Source organism: Hemitrygon akajei, chromosome 5 (assembly GCF_048418815.1).
Source record: "Hemitrygon akajei chromosome 5, sHemAka1.3, whole genome shotgun sequence".
Lineage (NCBI taxonomy): Eukaryota > Metazoa > Chordata > Chondrichthyes > Myliobatiformes > Dasyatidae > Hemitrygon > Hemitrygon akajei.
In genome coordinates, this window is record NC_133128.1 from 81397440 (window position 1) to 81423288 (window position 25849).

Here is a 25849-nt window from a genome sequence, read left to right on the forward strand (position 1 = left end):
GGCAGCTCTTTGCAACTGAAAATTTCTGGAATTTCCCCATCATTTACAAATCTTACAAATGCTACAGTGTGACATTTATTGGTGAAACCTATTGAGTCAACAAACTGGAGTTTGTTGTTTTTCAGTTTATCACGCAAAAACTCTTCAGCATCATGTGACGTCATCAATACATCGATTTATGATACTGTTTGAGAGTGAAACTTTTTCAATTCCTTGTTCTACATCAACAGACAAAAACTTAACAATACAATTCACTTCTAACCTACACAACCCTCCTTTTACAACACAGCAACGCAGTGGGCCAGCAGCTGAGTTGGGGCAAGTAAGAGTTCATTCTTTAGAATAAAAATTGCCCTTCAATTTTTTACTACACTGGTAGTGTGTTTTTTGCTCCCATAAGTTAGTTGGTGGTGCATAAGGGGAAGTTGGGGGAGGTAGTTAGTGAGGGAGGGGCTGATGTCACACCCCAAGTTAAGCAAGTCCATTCAATGCTTGGAAAATGCACTTCGCTCTCCTTGTAAGCCTAACTCCCTCCCCTCCGTGCAATACTCTGCTCACCAATTATCGGCCCACCGTCCTCCCCTCCGTGCAATACTCTGCTCACCGATTATCGGCCCACCGTCCTCCCCTCCGTGCAATACTCTGCTCACCGATTATCGGCCCACCGTCCTCCCCTCCGTGCAATATACCAACGGCCTCTCCCATCTCGTATCAGAAACTGAGAATAGACTCAACTAAATAAAGACGGTCCGACTCCGCCCTGCCGTACTGGGCAGAGAGACCTCTAACGAGATTGCTAACGGGGCTGCTCGGTCACTGCCCACCACTGTGAGTGCTAGCGTCACGCGAAGTTCAATGATGTTTATTTTTTAAAATCACGATCTCTTGCGGAACCCCGGTTGAGAAACAGTGTTCTAGTGTCTCATAATTCTCTGGGGTAAAAACAGAAGGCTTTGCATTTCTCTGGCTTACATTTGTCGTGTTATGTTTTTGACATTCAGCATAGTCAGCTGTGAAAGCTCTAGCATAATTGTAAGGCTGATTGGAAGGCTTTTATGGTCTTTGGATATCCTACTTGAGTTACTTTTTGTCTAAATTCAGGGGTTAAATCACATCCCTGAATGTTAATTCTCATACTTAAGAAATTTACTTTTGTATGACAGAGCCTCAGTCTGTCACACAAGAAGTGGGCGTGGCCAGAATCTATTAGTCAGATCTATGGAGGATTTATACATCTTTGAGTTATCTTTGCAGCATTTGTTGTATTGACTGTCACTATATCAAAAAGGCACAGTCGAATTTTGCCAAAAATATGAGCTTCGGCGTATGGAAAGGCCTGTATCCTCTTCGTCAGATGGAGCATTTTGGATAGAATTATTGCCAAAATTCTCTTGTGCAGTTGCTATTACGTCAACATTAGCCTTCCCCTTTACATTTTACTTACTCTGAGCTGCAGAGGATGGAGTGGATATTTGGGAGGACGCTGTCCCTTTGTACATTTAGAGGATGAAGGAAGATGCCAGCCTCGTGGCACGTGCTCAGTTGTGTACCCCATGGGGCCTCTGAATGTTCCTCCATCCAGGAAGGAGTACCTTGTTCTAAGACTTTCTTCCATAAAGAAAGGGGCTGGAGCAAAGCTTGTGGCCTACACTGAGTGTCTAGCCATCTAGATTGTGGGTGAATATCTCGGGCGGTCCTGTTTGGTTCATTGATCACATCTCCCCTGCTGAGGGGCGGGTGTAGGAGAACGCTGAGAATGCTGTTGGCCCGAGGAAGGAGATTGCTTTGATGCTACGTGCCCTTTAGAAGGAAAGGGAAGGGGAAGGTTACTGCGCTGGCACTTTCTTGCCCTTGTGTGGGAAGGCTAAACACCATGTGGGTACATAGGATCATGTCAACAACCTGAAATCGTTCATCTGTTTAATATGTAGATTAAAGGTTATTCTACATATGATTAAGGGAATTGGGGATCACGTGATAGAATGAACTAGGCCCCAGTCTGCCTTTGTCATTAGTTCTCTGATTTTATAAACTGTTATTAAGCCCTGGCTTTCAGCTACTTTACTCAATACAGTACTAAGTCCTCCATGTACACCTTTACCATTTATTTGTTTGTAAATCCATGCATGTATCTGATACGGATTTCCACACTCATGTGGAGGCTGTACCAAAGCTATGGGAAAGAACATTAATAAGAATTGCTGAGTATGTTGTGGTGGATGACTGGTCCAGAAGGCCTGTGACCTCCCGGCAGTCTGAAGCAGCCATTTCAGAATTCCGTCAGCATCAGCTGGAGGTGTAGCGCATACTGCCTGCAGACTGAATAGTCAAAGGTCCAAAACCTTGATGGGAAGCTGCAGTGGCTCCTCGTACAGGAACAGGTCCCTGTATTCTTCTCTTACTGGCTATTGTCTATCCTTTAGTAATTCTAGTGCATGTTCCCAGGCATTTTGTTCTCCAGGCTTCATTAGTATCTTTGGGATATTCTGATGTGGGTGCTATCTCATGTGTGCCTGTAAGGAGTCCCCAAGTATCAGGATTAAGATATGAATCACCAGGTTCTGTCACATAAGCATGTGGTCCCTACCTGGGTGTTTGATTTCTGCCTAAAAGGGGTTCATTTGTTATCTCCCAGAACAAATTATTGTTACATTGCAAGGATCTGGTACAAATTGTGATGGTCTGAGTCCAGCAGGTCATACAGAAGGGTTTGGTCTGTCTAATCTGCATCACACTCGATGTTCTACCCCTTCATCATTCCAGTCTCTGACTTGAACAACAAAATATTTACCATGTTCAGTCTGACAATTTGAGGAGCAGTCAGGGTATTATCCCATGTTTCTGGTGTACTATAACACAATCATAATAACAACCAGTGTTTGCCTGCGCAATGGAGGAAACCAGGATGTTGACCATTTTATACGTAGGTGGGGTGCTTTAGCAATTGTCAATAGCTCTCCGAGTTGGACGACTGCTAAATTGTAATTCTTTCTAAAATACTCTTGGATATAACTTGACCATGTTGGCCTTTAACCGTGATGATATTGAGTTTGCTGACTTGCAAAGCTCTAAACTCAAATGACGACTTCAAGCCCATCAGATATAAAAAAAATATTGGGTATTCTGACTAAAGGGAGATTATACTGTAATGACTCAATCTTCAAAGACTAGTTTACTTTCCTGTTTATTCTCCACCATGAGTTTAACTGCCAGTACCCACTATTCAAATGGTGCACTCCCTGTCCTTGCCAAGGAGAAGATGCTATCAGCTAACAAGATATTTACAGTGAAACACGTTTAAATCTACATATTATTGAAACCCATGTAAAACTCAGAGGATTTTTACCTTAAAGATTTCCCAATTACAAACCATTTCTAAAACAAACCATTTCCAAAGAACAAAGCATTTCTCAAACATAAAGGATTAAGGATTTCCAAGACAGGTACAATTCCTATAAACATATACCAAAGATGCAGTCAAACAAGATGTTCATCACAGAAACTGAAGCTGGAGGAATGGATTCTAGTTCTTCCATATTTCTTGATGCTCCTTACTCCATACCTAATAAGCCTGAACTGCTCTCTATAATTCTGCTCTTTCCAACCACTTTGGTTACTTCACAAATGTGATATTTCCTTAGATATCCTTTTAACTCGTATGGTTTAATAGCATTTTTGGAGCCATGTATCTTAGAAGTTAGCTTTACAGCATTAATTATCAGCATTATTAGCTGAGTACATAAAACTTCCAAATATACAGTTATTAATGTACTAAATGATATTATCCATCTTGTTCTGCAAACTACCTGTAACTAAGCAACTTAAGGGTCAGCTTGTCGGTTTGAAACAACTCAAATTAAACAACCCATTGCCTTATATGCTACTCTTGAGTAAAGAGTGCAGTGACTCTTTACAAGCAGAGTGGCTTCAATGTACAAAAGCCTATTTGCAAAGTTGTTCTATAAAGAATGCTCATTTTTTAAACTTCTGTTAGTTTTCATTTACATTTTAAGAACTGAAGACTGACTTCTATTTACGACCAGAAGTTAAACAAAGCAATATAGTTGAAAGTCTGCTTACAACTGTTTATTACCTTACAAATGGCAGCTGCTGTTTAAAAAGCAAACTTAGCTAAAAATACAAGCAAGAGGCCTACCGGCCTAGAAGTGAATATTTATCACATCAGCTCTCCAATTTCACTTTATATCACTATTATTGCACAATATCTTTAGAGCTATGTAGGTCAGTATTTCTCTGAGGTATAGTGTGCTGGTGGTGGGTGCTCTGACATCCTATTGGTAAGGCAAAAATAACAGCAGGTACTTGGGGTGGGGACGAGAGTGGGAGAGATGGGGGCAGAAGCTGTGGCAGCACAATGATACAACTACAAAACCGGCCGCCTCATACGTCCAGTGATCGGAGTTTGATTGTGAGCTTTGGTGGTGTTTGTCACTGCATGGGCTTCCAGCACTCCCAGTGTTCTGGTTTCCATCTACATTCCAAAAATAGTTAATTGGCAGCTGTAACTTGCTCTCGTCTGCAGGTTAATGGTGGGATCTGTGGGGAATTGATGGGATGTAGATTAAAAGGGGATCCGTGTAGGCTTTGTGTAAATGGGATCTTGATGGTCGGTGTGGATTCAGAGGCTGAAGGCGGTTCCCATGCAGCATGTCACTGTGACTATAACATGCGGCTGATCTGTCAGCTCCTGGGGCTCTGGACACTCGCATGGAAGACTAACTGGCTCTGTTCATCAGCTCTGGATCTCTCACAATGCCTACAATACAGTCGTTGGTACAGTCTCCGATGGAGATGAGAGAGCATACAGGAGTGAGATATGCCAACTAATGGAATAGTGCTGCAGCAACAACCTGGTATTTGATGTGAGTAAGATGAAAGAGCTGATTGTGGACTCAGGAAGGGTAAGATGAAGGAACACATACCTATCCTCATTGAGGAATCAGAAGTGGAGAGAGTGAGCAATTTCAAGTTCCTGGGTGTCAAGATCTCTGAGGACCTAACCTGATCCCAACATATCGATGCAGCTATAAAGAAGGCAAGACAGCAACTATACTTCATTAGGAGTTTGAAGAGATTTGGCATGTCAATAAAAATGTTCAAAAACTTCTATAGATGTACCATGGAGAGCATTCTGACAGGCTGCATCTCTGTCTGGTATGGGTGGGGGGGGCTACTGCACAGGACCGAAAGAAGCTGCAGAGGGTTGTAAATCTAGTCAGCTCCATCTTGGGTACTAGCCTACAAAGTACCCAGGATATCTTCAGGGAGCAATGTCTCAGAAAGGCAGCGTCCATTATTAACGACTTCCAGCACCCAGGGCTTCCCTTTTTCTCACTGTTACCATCAGGTAGGAGGTACAGAATCCTGAAGGCACACATTCAGCAATTCAGGAACAGCTTCTTCCCCTCTGCCACCTGATTCCTAAATGCACATTGAACCCGTGAACACTAGCTCACTTTTTTAATATATGTTATTTCTGTTTTTGAATGATTTTTAATCTGTTCAATACACATACATTGTAATTGAGTTATTTATTTTACTTCTATATTATGTATTGCATTGAACTGTTGCTGCTAAGTTAACAAATTTCATGACATATGCCGGTGATAATAAACCTGATTCTGATTCACCTTGCTGTTGTTCAAACTGTGGTTCAGGGTCTTTGACATCAAGTTAAGAGAGAGGGGCAGGGTTTATGTTTCATATTTTATTGGGAGATAAAATCCCAATGCTGAAATCCATAACAAAAAATCTCAATCTTCTGTCACAGGGCCAAGAGGACCATCACTGACCATGGGCCAGGCTTCCATTTTCTATCTGCTTCATTCCCTACCTCTTTTATAATTTCACTCCGCCTGCCTTGTAAGCATCTTTCTATTTCTCTGAGTTATCCCATAACATCTCCCTCACCTCGCAGTGATTTCTGACCATGGACCAGTACTTCCTCACACAGGTAACAGGGGACTTGCTTACCAGTCTTCCTGTAACTAGGGGGCAAAGTAAAGTGCAATCTTGCCAGATGCACTTGCATCCTCTGAATAAACAGATTATAGCATGTTTGGTTCTCTCATGAAGCATATCGCAGGTTGTTCTGTTTCTCCTACCATTCATGAGATAACGTGTGTGTACCTTTTTTCAAAATTCTTAATTCTGTGCACGTGTTCTTTTCTGTTTGCAGTCGTGTGTATGTGCGTGCGCGTGTGTGTTAAGAGAAGTTTCCCTTCAGATTCATCCTTCTAATGTCCTTGTTCTTCTTATGTAATATTGTTCTGGTCTAACAAAATCTCTGCACTTGACACTTTAGCCCCTTTGTTCCCCCCACTCCCTGCCTTAAGATTATTTCTCTTAGTTTGAAAAGCCTCGTGCAGATCAGGCAGTCCGCTTTTAAGCTGCTGAGATGATCTCTTAATTTACTTGGTTTAGGAGATTCTGATGTCACATTGCAGGCTCTCCATCGGGGGCTGCTAAGGGCTTGCCAGCCTCGGTTGCTCGCTTTCGCAGAGATTTGATCACATGATCTGTTGCCTCCAGCTGCCCCTTTCTCTCATCTCCAGCATCTTTTATAGTCAAATGCAAAATCTCTTCAAAGATTATTTATTTTGAGAGGATACCTCTTTGAATGCTCCTGTGTTGCTGGTATTAAGGTCAAGGGAATTAATTATTTCCTTTTGAAGGGTGGGGAAGCCTATTAATTGTGGCTTCAGATACAACTCGGATGACTTCAGAATGCAGTACTGGGTGTAGTGTAACATTTTAAAATTCAATTGTTGTGCTCTTGGAAACTCAGTGGCTTGTGAAAGTGTGAATATGCTATAACACATCTCCCTGGACAAGGGTCTACCAAATGCCTGCAATGTTTAACCCAGTCAATCATTCATTACCCTTTGTGAAAAGGGGCAGTTAATGGCTTGTGTCAGCTTTAATAAAGATCACAGCAGCGAACAGCAAGCCCGCAGCATTGCTGTTGCCTGGAACATAACGGATTTGTGCAGGGGTAATTTGCTGTGTCTTGGGCCCTTATTTAAACTGATGTTGTATATACACATAGAACACATTGAACAATAAGAGAATGGGTCAGAAAATTCTCCCGCAAGGAACCAACTAATGACTCACCATGGGTCCACACGTAAATCATTTCATTGTCTTGAGAAATTGGCATGGTATTTTACATATATCAAAAATATTTCTTCTCATCGAGGCATCAATGGGGTTTTGTTTTGGGCAGAAGGTATTTCAGTTCAAACAACAATTCATATTTATGCAGCATCTTTAGTATCCCATGGAGCTTTACAGGACCTTAGTTGAACAAGCAAAGCCTCATAAATGTTTATGAGAGGAAAGAAATGGTGGAAACTTTGGTTAAGGATGTTGACTTTATGGAGTAGAGAGGATGGCAGCTGAAAACGTAGCTGCCATTGGTGTACAGGAGGTAGGATGAGGCCTGAGTTGGAAGGAAGTTGAGATAAATCCTAAGAAGAATGCTGAGCTTTCTGAGGAGTAGAGGGCAGGCTGCTGAGATGAGGTTAACAAGCACGGAGGTGTTAAGTAATTAGTAATGGGGCTTGGTTTATTTTTGTTGTCTGTACCAATGTACAGTGACAAACTTTGTTTTGCATGACATCATTTCACAACAGAGGGATAAGTAATAACAGCATATAGTGTTACAGTTACAGAGACTCTGCAATGCAGAAAGGCAAGGCAGATGATGAGTTAGATTGTGAGGTCAAAAGTTCATTTCTGTCACACGAGTTGTGTTCAATGGCCGCCTAGTTGTTGATAGAAGCTCTCCTTGAGCCTGGTGGGACGTGTTTTCAAGCTTTTGTATCTTCTGTAAGATGAAAGATCAGAGTTTGGATAAATCACATTCAAATCCTCATGTTTTTACTTAGCTCTGGAGAGTAAGTCAGCCATCCATAATTAATCTGACATATTCACAGACTTTCAAAACATGTGAAGACTTTGCTTGTAGTCAAAATGCATTAGCCATCAGGAATCCTTTCCCTGAAAGGCAGTGGATGGTGCAGGCCAGTTGGTGGTCCCAAGTTTGACCGTTCTCTGTGGGGCAGGGACAATATGGACGTGGAGCAAAGCCGACTAAAGGGATTGGGGTGGGGGCCAGCTGTGACCCGAATGAAAGGAGCAAGTGAGAACACAAGGAAGCCGGTGCAGGAGTTGGAAACTCGGCCCCTCTAGCCCGTCCTGCCCATCAGTACGATCGCAACTGTTGTACCCTCAACCTCTACTCCTTATCTGAGATAGATCCCTACAGCCCTTTGTCTTTAACTCTTTCAAAGAGTGATCCACCCCCGCTTTTATTCAGAGTGCTGCTAAAAGGTGAGGGTTAATTATGAATGCAAGTTATTGTCAGAGCTCAGCCTTATCTCCAGAGAAATCCTGCCTCAGCCGCGATGGAGCCAGGGAGGGTCTCCCTCCTGGGCACGTGGGAACACTGGAGGTGTTGCAGATTTGCCAAATGTTGCAGATGGGCCTGCTTTAAGTTGTGAGCAGCATCACAGGATCGTTTGGACAGCTGTTATTGGGATTGCTGGAAAGACTGGTAGCCAGCATCATAAGTAGTGGCGGTCAGCGTTGACTGTTCAACCCTTGGAAATGAGGGAGGGGTTTATGGCAGCTCATCACAGATTAATCAGTTCTTTAAAGACAAGAAGAGATATAGAATAGAAACACTTTGCTCCACTGACCATCAATTACCATTTACACTAATCCTACAGTAATCTAACATTTTTTTAATCACTTGAGGTGTTAGGAAGTTTGTGAATGTAATCCCAGTCCCCAAACAGAGATTGAGCACGAAGACCAGGCCAATATTCCAGTGCAGTGTGCATGCTTCAGTGTCAGAGATTAAATAGAATCTCCAGATTAGTATCTCAAGGAGCTTTACAGGACTTCAGTTGGATTAACCACTGATTAAGCTGGACTCCATCTAAAACTCACCTTCGTTGTCAGTTTCACCGTAACTCCTGGATGAGCAAGAGAGTTTGACTGAATGGCAGCACTGATCGAGGATTTGCTACTGTGCTGATAATGTCCATGAGCTGAAGGGTCAGTAGAACTAAAAACTCTGACTAGCAGTTGTCACTCACAGTTGTCCTGTCGCCCACCTCCCTCCCTCATCCCTGACCCCATGCTGATTTTGATGAATGCTGTGACCCTTTAAACCCACGAGTTGCTTTCATACCTTCATATTAGTTAGTGTTGACTGCTTTCGTTGGAATAATAGATGCTTGTCAAGTACTGTTTTGAAAAGTTGGTTCGCCTTCAAGTTGTCATGTTTCCCCTCAATAAACTCTTGCCAACTGTGTTTGCAGAATTAAAGCTAATCACTTGTAATTAATGAAGCTCCCAGCCAGCTGGGACGGACGCGAATAGATTTGATTTTTTTTCAGGCAGCCATCTCCTGCTCGCTAACAAACCTATGAGAATGCCCCAGGTGCAGGGCAGCGTTTGATTTTGGGGAAGGTCAAGAGGAATGGCGAGGGGACGGGGAGCGGTGAGCGTGTGCAGCTGTGCATCTGGTGGGATGGCGGGGGGGAGGGGTGAATGGGATCTGCTCTGTCACCGTGCCGAGGAGTCGGGCAGCTTCCACCTCGCTGGGCTGTCTCCTCGCGCTACGGTACTAACCCCGACAGGAATGCGAGGCAAGGGCTGTCAGGCGGCCGGCTCTTCGGCGCTGCACCGGACTCTGAGATCGCGGCCGCACAGGGAGGCTCACTTCCCCCCCTCCGTTCCGTGAGCACGGGTGCTTGCCCGGTATCTGTGGCCAGGTCTGAACAGCGGGTAGGAGATGACTGGGAATGACAGGTCACTGCTCCAGCGTAAGTCAACAACCTCCCTCAGCTGAGCCCCCCCCCCCCCCCCACCATGCGCCATCTAATCAAATCCTGTGTTGTCTTTTCAGATAGCTCTCCAGCCTCCCTGGATTTTGCTGACGACACCGGATTGCTTTGCCTGAAGATGGAAACACTGGAGTCGGAACTAACCTGCCCTATCTGTTTGGAGCTCTTCGACGATCCGCTGCTTTTGCCCTGTGCCCACAGCCTCTGCTTCAGCTGTGCCCACCGCATCCTGGTTTCTCACTGCGCATCTAACGAAAGTGTGGAATCCATCGCCGCCTTCCAGTGCCCGACCTGCCGCTATGTCATCGCCCTCAACCACCGCGGCTTAGAGGGTCTGAAGCGAAACGTTACCCTGCAGAACATCATCGACCGCTTCCAGAAGGCCTCAGTGAGCAGGCCCAACTCGCCGGGCGAGAGCCGCCGGGAGCAGGCCCTCGACGGCAGCACCATGACGACGGCCGAGTGCGTCCCCTGCCAGTTCTGTGAGCAGGACCCACCGCGAGCCGCGGTGAAGACCTGCGTAACCTGCGAGGTCTCCTACTGCGATGGCTGTCTGAAGGCCACGCACCCCAGCAAGAAGCCCTTTACTGGGCACCGCCTCATCGAGCCCGTCCCAGACTCCCACCTCCGTGGCCTCATGTGCCTGGAGCACGAGAGCGAGAAGGTCAACATGTACTGCGTGACAGACGAGCAGCTGATCTGTGCCCTCTGCAAACTGGTGGGACGTCATCGAGACCACCAAGTGGCAGCACTGGCTGACCGGTTCGACAAGATTAAGGTACGTTACACGTGGCCTGCCCTCTGGGCATCCCATCTTACGAGCTGGGATGTGTCAAACGTCATCTTAATCTGTTTGAGACTGCAGCGTGTTAGAGGCGCTCTATCAATGCAGTCTGATGTTGTTGTGCGGCCAAATGCCCGTGGAGGCAGCAAGCTTCACACAAGCACAGGTTCGACGTGTAGCGCGCACCTCTGACTAATGCAAAGATGTTTCCTTCAGTAATCAAAGACCTGCAGCAAAAACCACGAGTGAGGCAGACTTAAAGATGGCTTAGTTGATAATATTTGGTCCATTTTATTCCGCCCTTTCACAGCACATTAACACTGGATTAGAGCCAGAAATATGTTGTGATAATTGAGACACGGATATTCTTCATTTGCAAGTAGTGGGATCGACAACAAAAATATCCCCCCCCACCCCGTGTATTATTTTAAAATCAGTGATATTGCCACAAACCTACCTTACAAAAAAGACAGGATTTAGCAGTTAGTTGACTCGTTATGCACGTATTCTAGTTCAGAACATTTACTTTTGTACTATGTGACTCACTGGTCAATCAGTCCTGGTGCTCTCTGCCCTCCACCTTGCAAGAGCCGGGTACCACCTTTCTGACGACGATCGGAATTGCTTTATTATTGTCACAGGTACTGAGATGCAGTGAAAGGCTTGTCGTGCATACTGTGCATACGGAGCAATTCATTACGCCTGGATGTTGTACAAGGTAAAGCCATAACGGGTGAAGAGTAAAATGTAACAGACATGCAAAGCAGGTCAAACATAAGGTGCAAGCTCTTAACGAGGTCGATTGTGAGGTCAAGTGTCCACAGGGAACCATTTGGTAATCTTCTAACAGCAGGGTAGAAGCTGTCCTTGAGTGTGGTGGTACATGCTTTCGGGCTTTTTATATCGTCTGCCGGATTGCAGAGGTGAGAAGAGGTTGGCTGGGGAGGGAGGGGTCTTTGATTTTACTGACTGAGGCTGTGAGATGTAGAAACAGTGATAATGGACCAGGGGCTGTTTTCCGTGATGTGCTGAGCTGAGTCCACAACTTAGCAGCTTCTTAGAGTCTCCGGCTGAGGAGCTGCTGTACCACGCCATCATGCATCCAGATAGGATGCTGTCCTTGGCGTATCAGTAAAAATTGGTTCTGGTCAACGGGGATACACTGCATTTCTTTAGCCTCCTGAGGAAGATGAGGCATCGCGGAGCTTACTTGACCGTGATGTTGTAACTCCGTGTGTCCTGGGCCACAGGGAGTGATCCCCTGCTGTTGATTGAGGGTTGGGTGAGGGTGTCACCAACAGGGCCATCATTTCTTGCCCAGTCCGTAGTGCATGGGATTACTGATTGTGATCTCCAGTGGAGGTGGTGGGTGGGTAGAGAGATTGACCACATGTATTCACGTCCTGCATTGTAACACCCACTGATGAGTTGTCCCTGTGTTTACGTTCCACACGTGCTTCCTCTCATCCATCTTGTCAAGGTTCCACTCATCTCTGACTGGAAACTCTGCAGAAAGGTGCATGGCACACCCTGTCAGCTCTGCTACCTATCCAGACAGACTAACAATGAATGAGCACCTCCTCGAATTTCCTTTTGGTTTTCATGCAATTACAAGAAGCTCTAGGTCACACTGCAGGAGGCAGCAAACCACTTCCATCCTTACACCAGCCCAAATACACGGAGAATGGGCCCAGCTGATGGTTGAGGAGCATTTATCTCAACCTCATGGATGTGGAAGCATGTTCTTGGTCTTGGTAATGGCTTGTGGATGGACTCGTCCCTTGGCTACTCGTGGATTCAGTGGCTGGCTTGTTGATGAAGCTGTTGGGGTGTTCAGGGGTTTCAGTAATTGGCCGTCTGTTGGGAGCCTTGCATCCCGATCTTGTGAATCCTCACTGTTTTGGAAAGTGTTGGGAACTGATGACCATTGGGCCTTGTGGTTCAGTTATTTCTTTGGGATTTTTTTTCAGTCTGTGTGTTGTGATTCTGGAAACTCACTGAAGAACAAGGGCTGGATAAGGGGGTGGGTGCGTGGAAGGAACGTTCAAAATGAGAGCTGGAGACTGAATCATGCAAGCTTCCGATCATGTGTTACTGAGACAAGACATATTATTATCAGACCTCCTGTAAAATATTCAACAAGAGTTGGCAACCTACCCTTCATCTCGCTGTCATCACAACTTTAGGCTCTTATGTTTATCCAGCTTTCCTTTCTCATTAATTCAGTTTTGCCTCGCTGCTCTCTTTGGTGATAGATGCTACATTCTCTGGGTGATGGGGTCTCTCCCACGTTCCCCTTTGTTACAACCTATACTTCGTCCTGTAATCCCTGAGCCCTGTGACTGAGTCCGTAACAATTCCTTGCCATCACGTCTAGCAGGAAGCTCGGCAGAGAGAAGTAAACCAGTCTGCAGTCACCCATTCTACTTCCCCGTCTTGCTTTTGGGGAACTGCATTGGCATCACTTTACAAGAAAAAGTCTTTTTATGGTACTCTGCTTCGGCCAGCAAGATGCCCATAGATATGATCAATGCCACATAGGAATGTCAGCAGAAGTGGAAACTTGTCATTAAGCCCCTTGTGCCTGCTCCACCCCTCAATAAGAGTATAGCTGACCTCTTAACTCAGCTCCATTTTCCTGCACGGACCCAAATATCCCTAGATTTTCTTAATATTAATAAAACCCTTTGTCCATGCGCACTCTTCCTTTGTGATTGCTTTTCTTGCTCAGGGTTTGGGTCGTCATGGCGAGAGGATGCTAATGAAGCAGCTACCCACCTGATTCTCCTTTGCCAGTTGCACCCAGACAGGCTTGTGTGCAGTGCCAGACTCTTAATAACCCATGAAGTAGTATAGCAAATTGGGCTAAACTGCTCCCAAAGAAAATCCCTTGCTGATAGCATCGGCTCTAGAGGCAGGCTCCTCATCTCGTGAGCATCCAAGAGTGGTCAATGAATGCCAGACTTGCACATATCCTGATAATGAACAGCATATCCAGATCTAGCCCTGTGCCTAGTTCGTTCACTTCCCTGTCTTTCTTTCCCACCCTCCTTTTCCTGATTTCATCTTTCTTTCCGTACTTTCCCTCTTCCACTTCTTTTCCACTATAATGCTTATTGCCCTCTGCTTCACACTTGTGCTCTTGCCCTCTGTAACCTTGTGTTGTAGCTTTGCCATTAGCAACCAGAGGCCTGAGTTGTTATTTGGAGGTCATGAGACAAGCCCCAACATCACAATTGGGGAATTTAACCTCACATTTAATAAATCAGTGATTATGAAATAGATTTCAGTCACAGTGGCCAAGGACTATTGTGGCTAAAGTCTTTCTGGTTCAATAGATCTGGTCTATATGTGAGTCCAGTCCCAAAGTTGCTCCCTAAATAGCCCAATGAGCAGCGACTGATAGAGCATAAATGGTGATCTGCCAGTGGCACCCACACCCCATAGGTAACTGGAAGGTGAATTTGCTCCTGTAAAACATATTTCAGCATCAGAATCAAAACTTAAAAACTTTATAAAGTTTATAAACTTCATAAAGCATGTACAAGTTGCAGAGTGGGAATGGGACAAACAAAATAGCTCCCCTAGCTGCAAGGCATGGACCTTGTGGACCGATTGGCTTTCTTTTGTGCCATTATGTCTTTCTCTTACTCCTACCTCTCCATTATTCTTTCCCACATCCTCTAAGCTTATTCTTCCCTCTCGCCCTCAAATCTTTCAGCAGTGACTTTGCTTCTCCCTATTTTTGCAACCACTGTCACATTTCTGTGTTTGCCATCTTCCTTCAGTTTCTTTCAAATGGGCTTTGTTCAGAAAAAGCAAACGCTGGACAGTCAGTCTGTCCTGAAGCATCTGTGGGCAGAAAAGCAGTCAAAGTTACACATGCAAGATGTATGTATTTAAGACCATTCAAAAGTGCAAATGCACACAGCAATGAATAGAAACAGAGGAGCACAAAAACTGCCAGAGGAGCTCAGCAGGTCAGGTCCATAGAAACATAGAAAATAGCCCTTCGAGCCTGCACCGCCATTCAGTATGATCATGGCTGATCATCCAATTCAGAACCCTGTACCTGCTTTCTCTCCATACCCCCTGATCCCTTTAGCCACAAGAGCCATATCTAACTTCCTCTTAAATACAGCCAATGAACTCAACTGTTTCCTGTGGCAGAGAATTCCACAGATTCACCACTCTCTGTGTGAAGAAGTTTCTCCTCATCTCGGTCCTAAAAGGCTTCCCCTTTATCCTTAAACTGTGACCCCTCGTTCTGGACTTCCCCAACATCGGAAACAATCTTCCTGCATCTAGCCTGTCCAATCCCTTTAGAATTTTGTACGTTTCAATAAGATTCCCCCTCAACCTTCTAAATTCCAGTGAGTATAAGCCTAGTCGATCCAGTCTTTCTTCATATGAAAGTCCTGCCATCCCAGGAATCAATCTGGCAATAGATGCTGCCTGGCCTGCTGAGTTCCTCCAGCATTTTGTGTGCATTGCTAGAAAAGTTTCAGAGCAAACCACAGCACAGACACAGCCCTTACCAAGATTGTTAGTGACCAGAGGTGCAGCACTGATGCCAAAAAAGGTTTGTCTAACTCTCCTTGGTCTGGGTTCTGCCGTCGGTACAGTTGACCGCAACATTCTCCTAGGTCACTTTGAGAGCTGGGTTGGCCTCTTGGTAGCGTCCTTAATTGGTTTCACTCGTGTGTCTTAGAGAATTTTTTTCTCAGTCTTAGAGACTGATTTTCTAAGACATATGATGCACATTTTGGTGTTGCTCAGGGAAGCTGTCCTGGTCTCATACTCTTCTCATTATGGATGCACCCCTTAGGAGACATCATTAAAAGTATAAACTCGATTTCCCCAGTTATGCACATGACGCACAATTGTATATCTCTGTTGTGCCTGATGATGGTAACACCCTATCTTCTCTGACTTCTGGTGTGACTGCAATAAACAAATGGATGAGCAGCAATTTCCTAAAACTAAATGAAGATAAAACTGAAACACTTTTGGTTGATCCCAAAGCCGAAAGAGATAAATTTGGGAACTTGACTCCCCTTGTAAAATCAGAAGTAACAGATCTGTCTGTTACTCTTGATTCAGATTGAAATTTAAATCCCACATAATGAAAGTGACAAGAACAACATTTCTACACTTAAGAAACATTGCAAAGTTATGTCCATTTCTGTCATGTAATAATGCTGAAAAACTCATTCATTCTTTTATACCAATTAGACTAGATTATTGTAATACACTTTTTATTGGCCTGCCAGAGCAATTTATTGAAAACTTCAACTCATTCGGAGCATCACTACTAGACTTTTAACTAAAACCAAGTTGAGTGAGCGTATCAGTCCCGTCCTAACTACTCTGCGTTGACTTCCCAAATCTTTTAGAATTGATTTTAAAGTTCTGTTACTTGTTTTTAAGTTCTCAATGGCCTGGGACTGGAGTACATCACAGAATCATTTTCATTTAATAATCCTGCCGGTCTCCCTCTAAGGATAAAAAGGTCAGCTTTTTTGAACGACACTCCTAAACAACAGAACACGATACCTAAACCATAAGGGATGCAGACTCAGTTGCACTTTTAAACACCAACTCAAAATCTATTCATTTAACCTTCCTTGGAATTAACTTTTTTGCTAGTTTTAATGAACATCTTTTTATCTTTTATTTTCATGTTTGCACTTTATCCCATTGTAAAGTACTTTGAACAACATTGTTTGTATAAAAAGTGCTCTTTAAATAAGTTGGTATTATTATGATGTATTATTTCTCAGCTCAAGCTGGTAAATCCTGAGGTATGGGCCTAGCCAAGCACACTCATTTCTCAATTGCTAGGAACTTTTTGATTATTCTAGTGCTGTTTAGTATTGTGGCTTTCTGAAGATTAACACAGATATTACTGTGTAGCTCTAATTGCTTAATGCCATTGTGTAGTGCCTTTGGGATGATACCAATTGTACAAAGTTTGTAGATATCACTATCAGGACAATGTTCATGTTCCAAAGTCTTTCAATTTCCTCTTTTAATTCAGCATATTTCTGGTGTTCTTCTCTTATTGATTTCAGTATGTTTGGAATGGCGATATCTATTAAGTAAATTGCTCTTGCTTGTTAATGCTGTATTATTATATCCAGACGGTTATTATTGATGGTCCTATCTTTAATAATGGATCGGTTTGTGGGTTTCTGATTCTAAAACTGGATCAGGCTTCTATTTATGGTTTATTTTGAGTTTGTATTTTAAAGCAAGATTTTGGTAGATGATCCTTGCCACTTGATTGTGCCTGTGTAAGCAATCAGATTGAGTTAAACTGCTGCAGGATCCTGCAATGCTTAGTATCATTGATCTGCTATTCGTTGTGCATTTACTCACATGAAGGGATATTGTGCTATAGCCTGTTGATGAAGTTCGTCTCCGTATGCTGTCATGTCAGTCTCAACTTCTGTTACTCCATGATATATGCGCATTATGAATGTATTTACTTCTAATGACCATTTCACACATGCCTTTCTTCTTGTAACTGCTTGAGTGGGTCTCGGGTGTAAGAGGACTGCACCCTCTGTGAAACACCAGTGGCCTGTGCTGTCGGTGGGCTACTTTGCTGCTGTTGTTGTTATTCGGTGATGGGATACAGCGCCGGTGTAAGCCAGGAAGCACAGCAGCCACCGTACACACTGCAGGGTCCCACAGACACAACAAGTTATGTTGTTCTGTTGGGTGAGGAACTAATAGAACAGGAGACCTCCTCGGATGTTGATCACATATTGCTGCAGCAGCTTGTACTTCCACTTGGGAGAAAAGACAAGTCCCTATTTAAAGGAAAACGCCCATAAGAGTTCACTCTCCCTCAGTATTGGTCAGAACTGGTGGCCTGCAATTGTGTGGTCAGCTCAATGGAGCAAACTTCAACCTACAGTGTGTTGCTCCAGCTCACGTGCTCCCATTGGGGGAACTGGCTGCTCCCTTCATTGCTAACTTGATGAACATTACTCAGCATTTAAAATAATCATTGATAATTGTGCTCAGCAAGTAACAATGTGTGTGCCAGTGACAGATGCGGTACTGCAGCAGGTAAGTTTGAATAGATTGCCCATGATAGAGTGCACTAAAAGCTTTTTAAGAAGCTGAGGTATATTTTTATATAAAGTGTATAAACCTGTACATGGTAATTCATTATTGAAGTATTTTCAGTTCTGACTAACAGCAGTGATGAAAAATTTAGTAATCCTGGAGTCTGACCATAGCTCATCCTTTTTGCAAGAAAAGAGAGAGCCCATTTCCTCGCCAGCACCAGACATTGACTGGGTGGAAACTTGTGAGTCAAGGGCTCGAGGATTGGATGCCGCTGTTTACAGGGCATGGAAACTGAAGCACTTGTGAACTCTGGGTGAAATCTGGAGGGTGTGTGCCCAGTGATTGTAAATGTCAGATCCTCCATCTCTTTCAGCACATATGTTGCATGGATTTTGGGCAAAGCACCTGACACGGATGGCCAAGGACCAAGAGTACAAGAAAACAAGAGCTGGAGTTGGACAACAGCTTCCTCAGACCTGTCCCACCATTCAGTAGACCATGGCTGGCATACTGCTTATCTGTGAAGTTCCCCATAGCACTCAATTTTTCTATCTTTGAAATATTTATCTACCTCCACCTTTAATAGAGCTAATGATCTGGGCCTTGGCATCCTCAGAAGTAGAGAATTCCTGAGATGCACTATCCTGTGAGCGAAGGCACTTTTATACACCCCTGTCTTTATTGTATAACCGTATTCGTGATGCTCTGGGTAGTGAAAAAAGTTTAATATCTCCCTCTAGGATCTTGTACGTTCAAGTAAGGTCAGCTATCAATTCTTATAAAGTCCAAGTAATACAGACCCATGCTTGCAGGAACACTCACAACGTAGCCTGTAATCAGCCTGTTGCCTTCTCCCTCCTGCCATCTGGCAAAAGGTACCAAAGCATTTGGGCTCTCACGACCAGACTGTGCAACAGTTTCTTCCCCCAAGCCATCAGACTCCTCAATACTCAGAGTGTAGACTGACATGTACATCATTTATTATTATATTGTAATTTGTCCTCTACTGTGCCCATTGTCTTGTATATTAATTACTGTACTGCCCTGCACTGTTTTGTGCACTTTCCGTAGTCCTGTGCAGGTCTGTAGTCCAGAGCAGTTTTTATGTTGTTTTACATAGTCTAGTGTAGCTTTGTGCTGTCTCACATAGCCTAGTGTAGTTTTGTGTTGTTTCATGTAGCACCAGGGTCCTGGAGGAACGTTGTTTTGTTTTTACTGTGTACTGTACCAGCAGTTTATGGTCGAAATGACAATGAAAGCAACTTGAACTTGAACTCACCCTGCTTTCCCAGGGACATGGAGGAACATGGCCACATCAATGGTCCACAACTACAGTAACATTTTACTGGATGGTACTTAGAAAGAACAGACTGTTTAAAGTTGTGTGCCTTCACACAAGGAGTTAATGTTATGCTGACCTATCATGTACTATCAATGAAGCAGAAAATAGAAATACTCAGTAAACATTAGTTTTATTTGTCACATGTACATTGATACAGGCACTCAGTGGCCACTTTGTTAGGTACACCTGTACAGGTGTTTGCTCATGTAAGCGCCTAATCAGCCAATCATGTGGCAGTAACTCAATATGTAAAAGCATGCAGACACGATCAAGAGGTTCAGTTTTTGTTCAGACTAAACATCAGAATGGGGAAGGATCGTGATCTAAGTGACTCTGGACCGTAGAATGATTGTTGGTGCCAGATGGGGTGGTTTGAGTATCTCAGAAACTGCTGATCTCCTGGAATTTTCACACCCAACAGTCTCTAGAGTTTACAGAGCGTGCTGCAAAAAACAAAACAAAAAACAACAACCAATGAGTGGCGAAAATGCCTTGTTAATGGAAGAGGTTGCAGGAGAATGGCAGGACTGGTTCAAGCAGACAGGAAGGTGGCAGTAACTCCCATAACCACGTGTTAAAACAGTGGTGTGTAGATGAGCATCTCTGAATGTACATGTAGAACCTTGAGGTGATTGGGCTACGGCAGCAGACCACAAACGTACACTCAATGGCCACTTCATTAGGTATAGCAGGTTCCTAATAAAGTAGGCATTGAGTATGCAGCTAAATGCATCCTTGGGGCAACAACCAACACAGTCGGAGGATGTGCTGGAGTCCCCATGCTTCAGGTGACAACATAGCATGCCCACAATTCACTAACTCTAGAAGAATCAATGTTTCAAGATGAAGGCTTGACCTTAGAGCTGCTTGATTCAGCTGCGTGGTTAGACTGGGGAAATTGGGATCTATGCTTTTCAAACAAAGGCTGAAAGGAGATTTGATCAACGTTTCAAAATCTCACCTCATTTAGACAGGGAGACAGAAGGAATCTGCTCCCATTAGAGACGATGTTGGGGAACTTTTTCCCTCAGCCACAGGTTCCTGAACAGGGAACAGATTGAAAATATTGTCCAGAGTGTAGAGAAGAATATGGGGAAAAACTTCTGATTACAGAACTCACTGTATGTAGAGTTGGTAGAAATTGAGTCAGTCAGGACTCTCAGAAGGGAATTGGATTGATACTGGTCTGAAAAAAACTTGTAAGGTTCTGGGAGTTGGATGGCATGGTAGTGTAGTAATTAGCACAACGCATTACTGTAGAGATGATATGGGTTCAATTCTGTAAAGAGTGTACTTTCTCCCTGTGTCTGCATGGGTTTTCACCAGTTGCTCCAGTTTTCTCCCACAGTTCAAAGATGTACCAGTTGGTCGGTTAATTAGTCATTGTTAATTGTCCTGTGAGTAGGCCAGGATTAAATCGGGGGTTTGCTGGGCATCGTGGCTCGAAGGGCTGAAAGGGGCTATGCTGCGTTGTATTTTTTAAAAAAAATAGAAATGGAAATGACCTCATTCTGATGCATAATAAACACACATACACGTGTTACAACATAGGAGTGGCTCTTTTTTTTTCTCCCCCCCTTCCCACACTATTCTTCCCCTAGACATCTGCACATTAAAACCATCTGTTCACAGGCCACCGGGAGTGGAGCTTTGATAGACTAGAAATGTGATGAGTTCATGACCCTACAGTGTCGCTGAATGCACGTGGCCACTATTTAAAAAAAACACACAGCACAGCCTTCCCGAAAGGCAGTGTGAAAAGATTTCTTCAATTAGAAAAGCTGTCTCTGCTTTGCTTGTTGAGGCATGAGATGGTGCAGGAGGTTTCCACGAGTAAAGAAAATAAACTAAAACGAAGTCTTGCTCCTCATTCCCTCAAAATACCTCCTTGGGAATCTACAGAAGTACATGTATGTCACCATATACAACCCTGAGATTCATTTTCTTGTGGGCATTCTCAATGCTCAATAAATACAATAACCATAAGAGAATCAATGAAAGACAGTACCAACAGGGCAGACAACCAGTGTGCAAATGACAGCAAACTGTGCAAATACTAAATGAAAGAAATAATAATTATTAATAACAAATAAATAAACAGTAAGTAACAAGAACATGAGATGAAGAGTCCTTGGAAGTGAGCCCATGGGTTGAGACAGTTCAGTGATGGGGCAAGTGAAGTTATCTGTCTGGTTTAAGAGTCTTATTGTTGTGGGGTAATAATTGTTTGGCTATCATGCCCATTTTGCGTCTTCAAAATAGCTGGCCAACTTTATAAATGTTCTTTTCTCATGTATTTAACTAATTCTCATTTGAAGCTGCTCAAACTGTTCTTTCAGGCAGGGTTTCCAAATCACAGCAGCTTGCATAAAATGTGATTTCCATCTGATTTTTGGCACTTTTGTCAATTAATGTTGTGTTTTCTGATCTCACTACCAATGGAAACAATTTCTCCTTAATTACTCTACTAAAGCCCTTCATAGTTTTGAATAATTTTATTAAATAGACAATAAACAATAGGTGCAGAAGTAGACCATTCGGCCCTTTGAGTCTGCACCGCCATTTTGAGATCATGGCTGATCAATTCCTTATCAATACCCGGTTCCTGCCTTGTCCCCATATCCCTTGATTCCCCTATCCATAAGATACCTATCTAGCTCCTTCTTGAAAGCATCCAGAGAATTGGCCTGCACTACCTTCCGAGGCAGTGCATTCCAGACCCCCACAACTCTCTGGGAGAAGAAGTTTTTCCTTAACTCTGTCCTAAATGACCTACCCCTTATTCTCAAACCATGCCCTCTGGTACTGGACTCTCCCAGCATCTGGAACATATTTCCTGCCTCTATCTTGTCCAATCCCTTAATAATCTTATATGTTTCGATCAGATCCCCTCTCAATCTCCTTAATTCCAGCATGTACAAGCCCAGTCTCTCTAACCTCTCTGCGTAAGACAGTCCAGACATCCCAGGAATTAACCTCGTGAATCTACGCTGCACTTCCTCTACAGCCAGGATGTCCTTCCTTAACCCTGGAGACCAAAACTGTACACAATACTCCAGGTGTGGTCTCACCAGGGCTCTGTACAAATGCAAGAGGATTTCCTTGCTCTTGTACTCAATTCCCTTTGTAATAAAGGCCAACATTCCATTAGCCTTCTTCACTGCCTGCTGCACTTGCTCATTCACCTTCAGTGACTGATGAACAAGGACTCCGAGATCTCTTTGTATTTCTCCCTTACCCAACTCTACACCATTCAGATAATAATCTGCCTTCCTGTTCTTACTCCCAAAGTGGATAACCTCACACTTATTCACATTAAACGCCATCTGCCAAGTATCTGCTCATTCACCCAGCCTATCCAAGTCACCCTGAATTCTCCTAACATCCTCATCACATGTCACACTGCCACCCAGCTTAGTATCATCAGCAAATTTGCGGATGTTATTTTCTATGCCTTCATCCAAATTGTTAACGTAAATGGTAAACAGCTGTGGTCCCAATACCGAGCCCTGTGGCACCCCACTAGTCACCACCTGCCATTCCGAGAAACACCCATTCACCGCTATCCTTTGCTTTCTATCTGCCAACCAGTTTTCTATCCATGTCAATGCCTTCCCCCCGATGCCCTGAGCTTTGATTTTACCCACCAATCTTCTATGTGGGACCTTATCAAATGCCTTCTGAAAATCGAGGTACACTACATCCACTGGATCTCCCCCGTCTAACTTCCTGGTTACATCCTCGAAAAACTCCAACAGATTAGTCAAGCATGATTTACCCTTGGTAAGTCCATGCTGGCTCGGCCCAACATTGTTCTTAACTATCTTCTTTCTCTTCACATACCAAAAAAAAAAAGCTTTTACTATCTTCCTTTATATTCCTAGCTAGCTTGCGTTCGTACCTCATTTTTTTCTCCCCGTATTGTCTTTTTAGTTAAGTTCTGTTGTTCCTTAAAAACTTCCCAATCATCTGTCCTCCCACTCACCTTAGCTCTGTCATATTACCTTTTTTTTTAATGCTATGCAATCTCTGACTTCCTTTGTCAACCACTGTGGCCCCTTTCCCCCCTTCATATCCTTCCTTCTCTGGGGGATGAACTGATTTTGCACCTTGTGCATTATTCCCAAGAATACCTGCCATTGCTGTTCCACTGTCTTTTCTGCTAGGCTATCCGTCCAGTCAACTTTGGCCAGCTCCTCCCTCATGGCTCCATAGTTTCCCCTGTTCATCTGCAACACTGACACCTCCGAGCTGCCCTTATCCTTCTCAAATTGCAGATAAAAGCTTATCATATTGTGATCACTGCCTCCTAATGGCTCCTTTACTGCGAGATCGCTTATCAAATCCTGTTCATTACATAACACTAAATCCAGAATAGTCTTGTCCCTGGTCGGCTCTCGTACAAGCTGTTCCAAGAATCCATCCCGTAGGCACTCTACAAACTCCCTATCCTGTGGTCCAGCACCAACCTGATTCTCCCAGTTCACCTGCATGTTGAAATCCCCCATAACTACTGCGACATTACCTTTGCCACATGCCAATGTTAACTCCCTATTCAACTTGCACCCAATATCCATGCTACTGTTTGGTGGTCTATAGACAACACCCATTTGGGTCCTTTTGCCCTTACTGTTCCTCAGTTCTATCCACACAGACTCTACTTCTCCTGACCCTATGTCCCCCTTTGCAAAGGACTGAATCTCATTCCTCACCAACAGGGCCACCCCACCCCCTCTGCCCACATTTCTGTCCCTACGATAGCACGTATACCCTTGTACATTCATTTCCCAGGTCTGATCTCCCTGCAGCCATGTCTCCGTTATCCCAACAACATCATAGTTACCCATTCGCACCTGGGCTTCAAGCTCATCCGCCTTATTTCTGACACTTCTTGCATTCAGATATAGAATTTTTAACCCATTTCTCCTCTCTCTGTTTGAATCGCTGCCTATTGTGCTTAACCCAGCTCCCTGAACTCCCATCGGGCTATACGCCCCTAGAATTTTGTTGTCCTTCCTAAATTTACTTATTCTTTCAACACATTTAACTCCATGTTCCGTCAGACCATCCCTCTGTACGAGTCCTCATTATCACTTGTTCCGCCCCACCTTCCTCTACTACACACTTAATATTCCGGAACCGTGTAGTCCCCACCTGTCCTTTATTCTTCCTCTCGCTATCCTCTCTCACATTCTGGATCCCCGCCCCCTCTACCTTCTGCTGCAGTCATTCCTACATCATTTTGCTTCCATCCTTATTTCAGTCCCATTTCTATCCTTTTCTATTACAAATGTCATCATTATTATCCATTCCACTGTCACCCCCTCATTCCACGAGGAGCCATAAGTGGATTTTCTTTTCCTGGCCTTTCCTACGCTGGGGCCTGTCACCCAGGCTCAGTCCTGATCTCTGGTGCTATCTGCACGTCTTGCCTGCTCTCCTTGTGATGGTGGGTTTCCTCTGGCTCCTCGTTGTTGCCTTGCACCCCCCAAGAGCAAGAGAGCTGATGGGTCATTCGGTCACTGTAAGTTACCCCTAGTGTGTAGGTGGCTGGCGGAATCTAGGGTGTGGGGGCAGAGTTAAAGAGAAGGCAAGGCAATTAAAAAAAGTACAAAAAGTAGTGGATATGGCCCAGTCCATCACAGGTAAGGCCTCCCCACCACTGAGCACATCTACACGGTGCGCTGTCACAGGAAAGCAGCATCCATCATCAAGGACCCCCACCCCCCCAATCCATGCTTTCTTCTCACTGCTGCCATCAGGAAGAAGGTGCAGGAGCTTCAGGACTCACACCACCAGGTTTAGGAATGGTTATGACAGTTATTACCCCTCAACCATCAGGCTCTTGAACCGGAGGGGATAACTTCACTCAACTTGCTCTAAGAGTGAACTTTTCCCACAACCTATGGACTCACTTTCAAGAACTCTTCACCTCGCGTTCTCAATATTTATTACTTATTAATTTCATTTTGGATTTGCAGTTTATTGAGTTTTGGACATTGATTGCTCATCTTGTTGTGTGAGGTCTTTCATTAATTCAATTCTTTGTATTTACTGTGAATGCCAGCAAGGAAAGGGTTGCATATTGTACTTACTTACTTTGAAGTTTGGAAAGGATGGATATAAATAGATGATTGATGGTTGGTCTGATCTTGTTGAGTCAAAGGGCCCATTTCTGTCAATATCTCTGACTCTATGATACTGCTTATTCCTTTTCTTTTTCTGACTAACCCCACTAGCCAACTTTCTTCACTACTTGCTTCAGTGTGCTTTCTATCCGTCATCAAAAGCCTGTAAAATAAATTGGTGAATTGGTTTATTGTTGTCACAGGTACAGTGAAAAACCATCCATACAGATCATTTTATTACATCAGTGCAGTGAAGGGAAATAAGCAACAGAATGCAGAATAAACTAGATGGACCTCTGGGCATAAATCATTTTAATACTTAAAATCTCTCTCTTTGTTTACAAAGTGACCAATTTGCAAAAGCATTGCAGTCCAAAAGTAAAACAGTGTGGATGCTAGAAGTGTGGATTGAACTAATAAATGGTTGAAATGCTCAGCAGATCAGCCAGTATTTTGTACACAGTCAATCTTTGAAATTGGTGACCTTTTGTCAGAAGGAGTAAAAGCTGTAGATGAAATACTATAGGTCTTCAGCTGTTTCAGAAGCAAGCTGGATAGGAAAGAAACCATTTTCTTTTCCCTTTCATCTATATCTTTTTGCCTTAATTTCTCCTCATCTGGCCCTGTCATGTAC

The 25849-nt window shown here is 43.8% G+C and overlaps 1 protein-coding gene across 2 annotated transcripts in view; it reads left to right on the plus strand.

The window, feature by feature from the left end:
• Positions 1–25849, plus strand: part of LOC140727914 (E3 ubiquitin-protein ligase Midline-1) — a 389541-nt gene that overhangs the window by 239198 nt on the left and 124494 nt on the right. For both annotated transcript variants that reach the window (XM_073045882.1, XM_073045881.1), the window contains exon 2: positions 9941–10656. In XM_073045882.1, the coding sequence (XP_072901983.1) occupies positions 9997–10656 (660 nt within the window). In that variant the 5' untranslated portion in view covers positions 9941–9996. The remainder of the gene's footprint in view (positions 1–9940; positions 10657–25849) is intronic.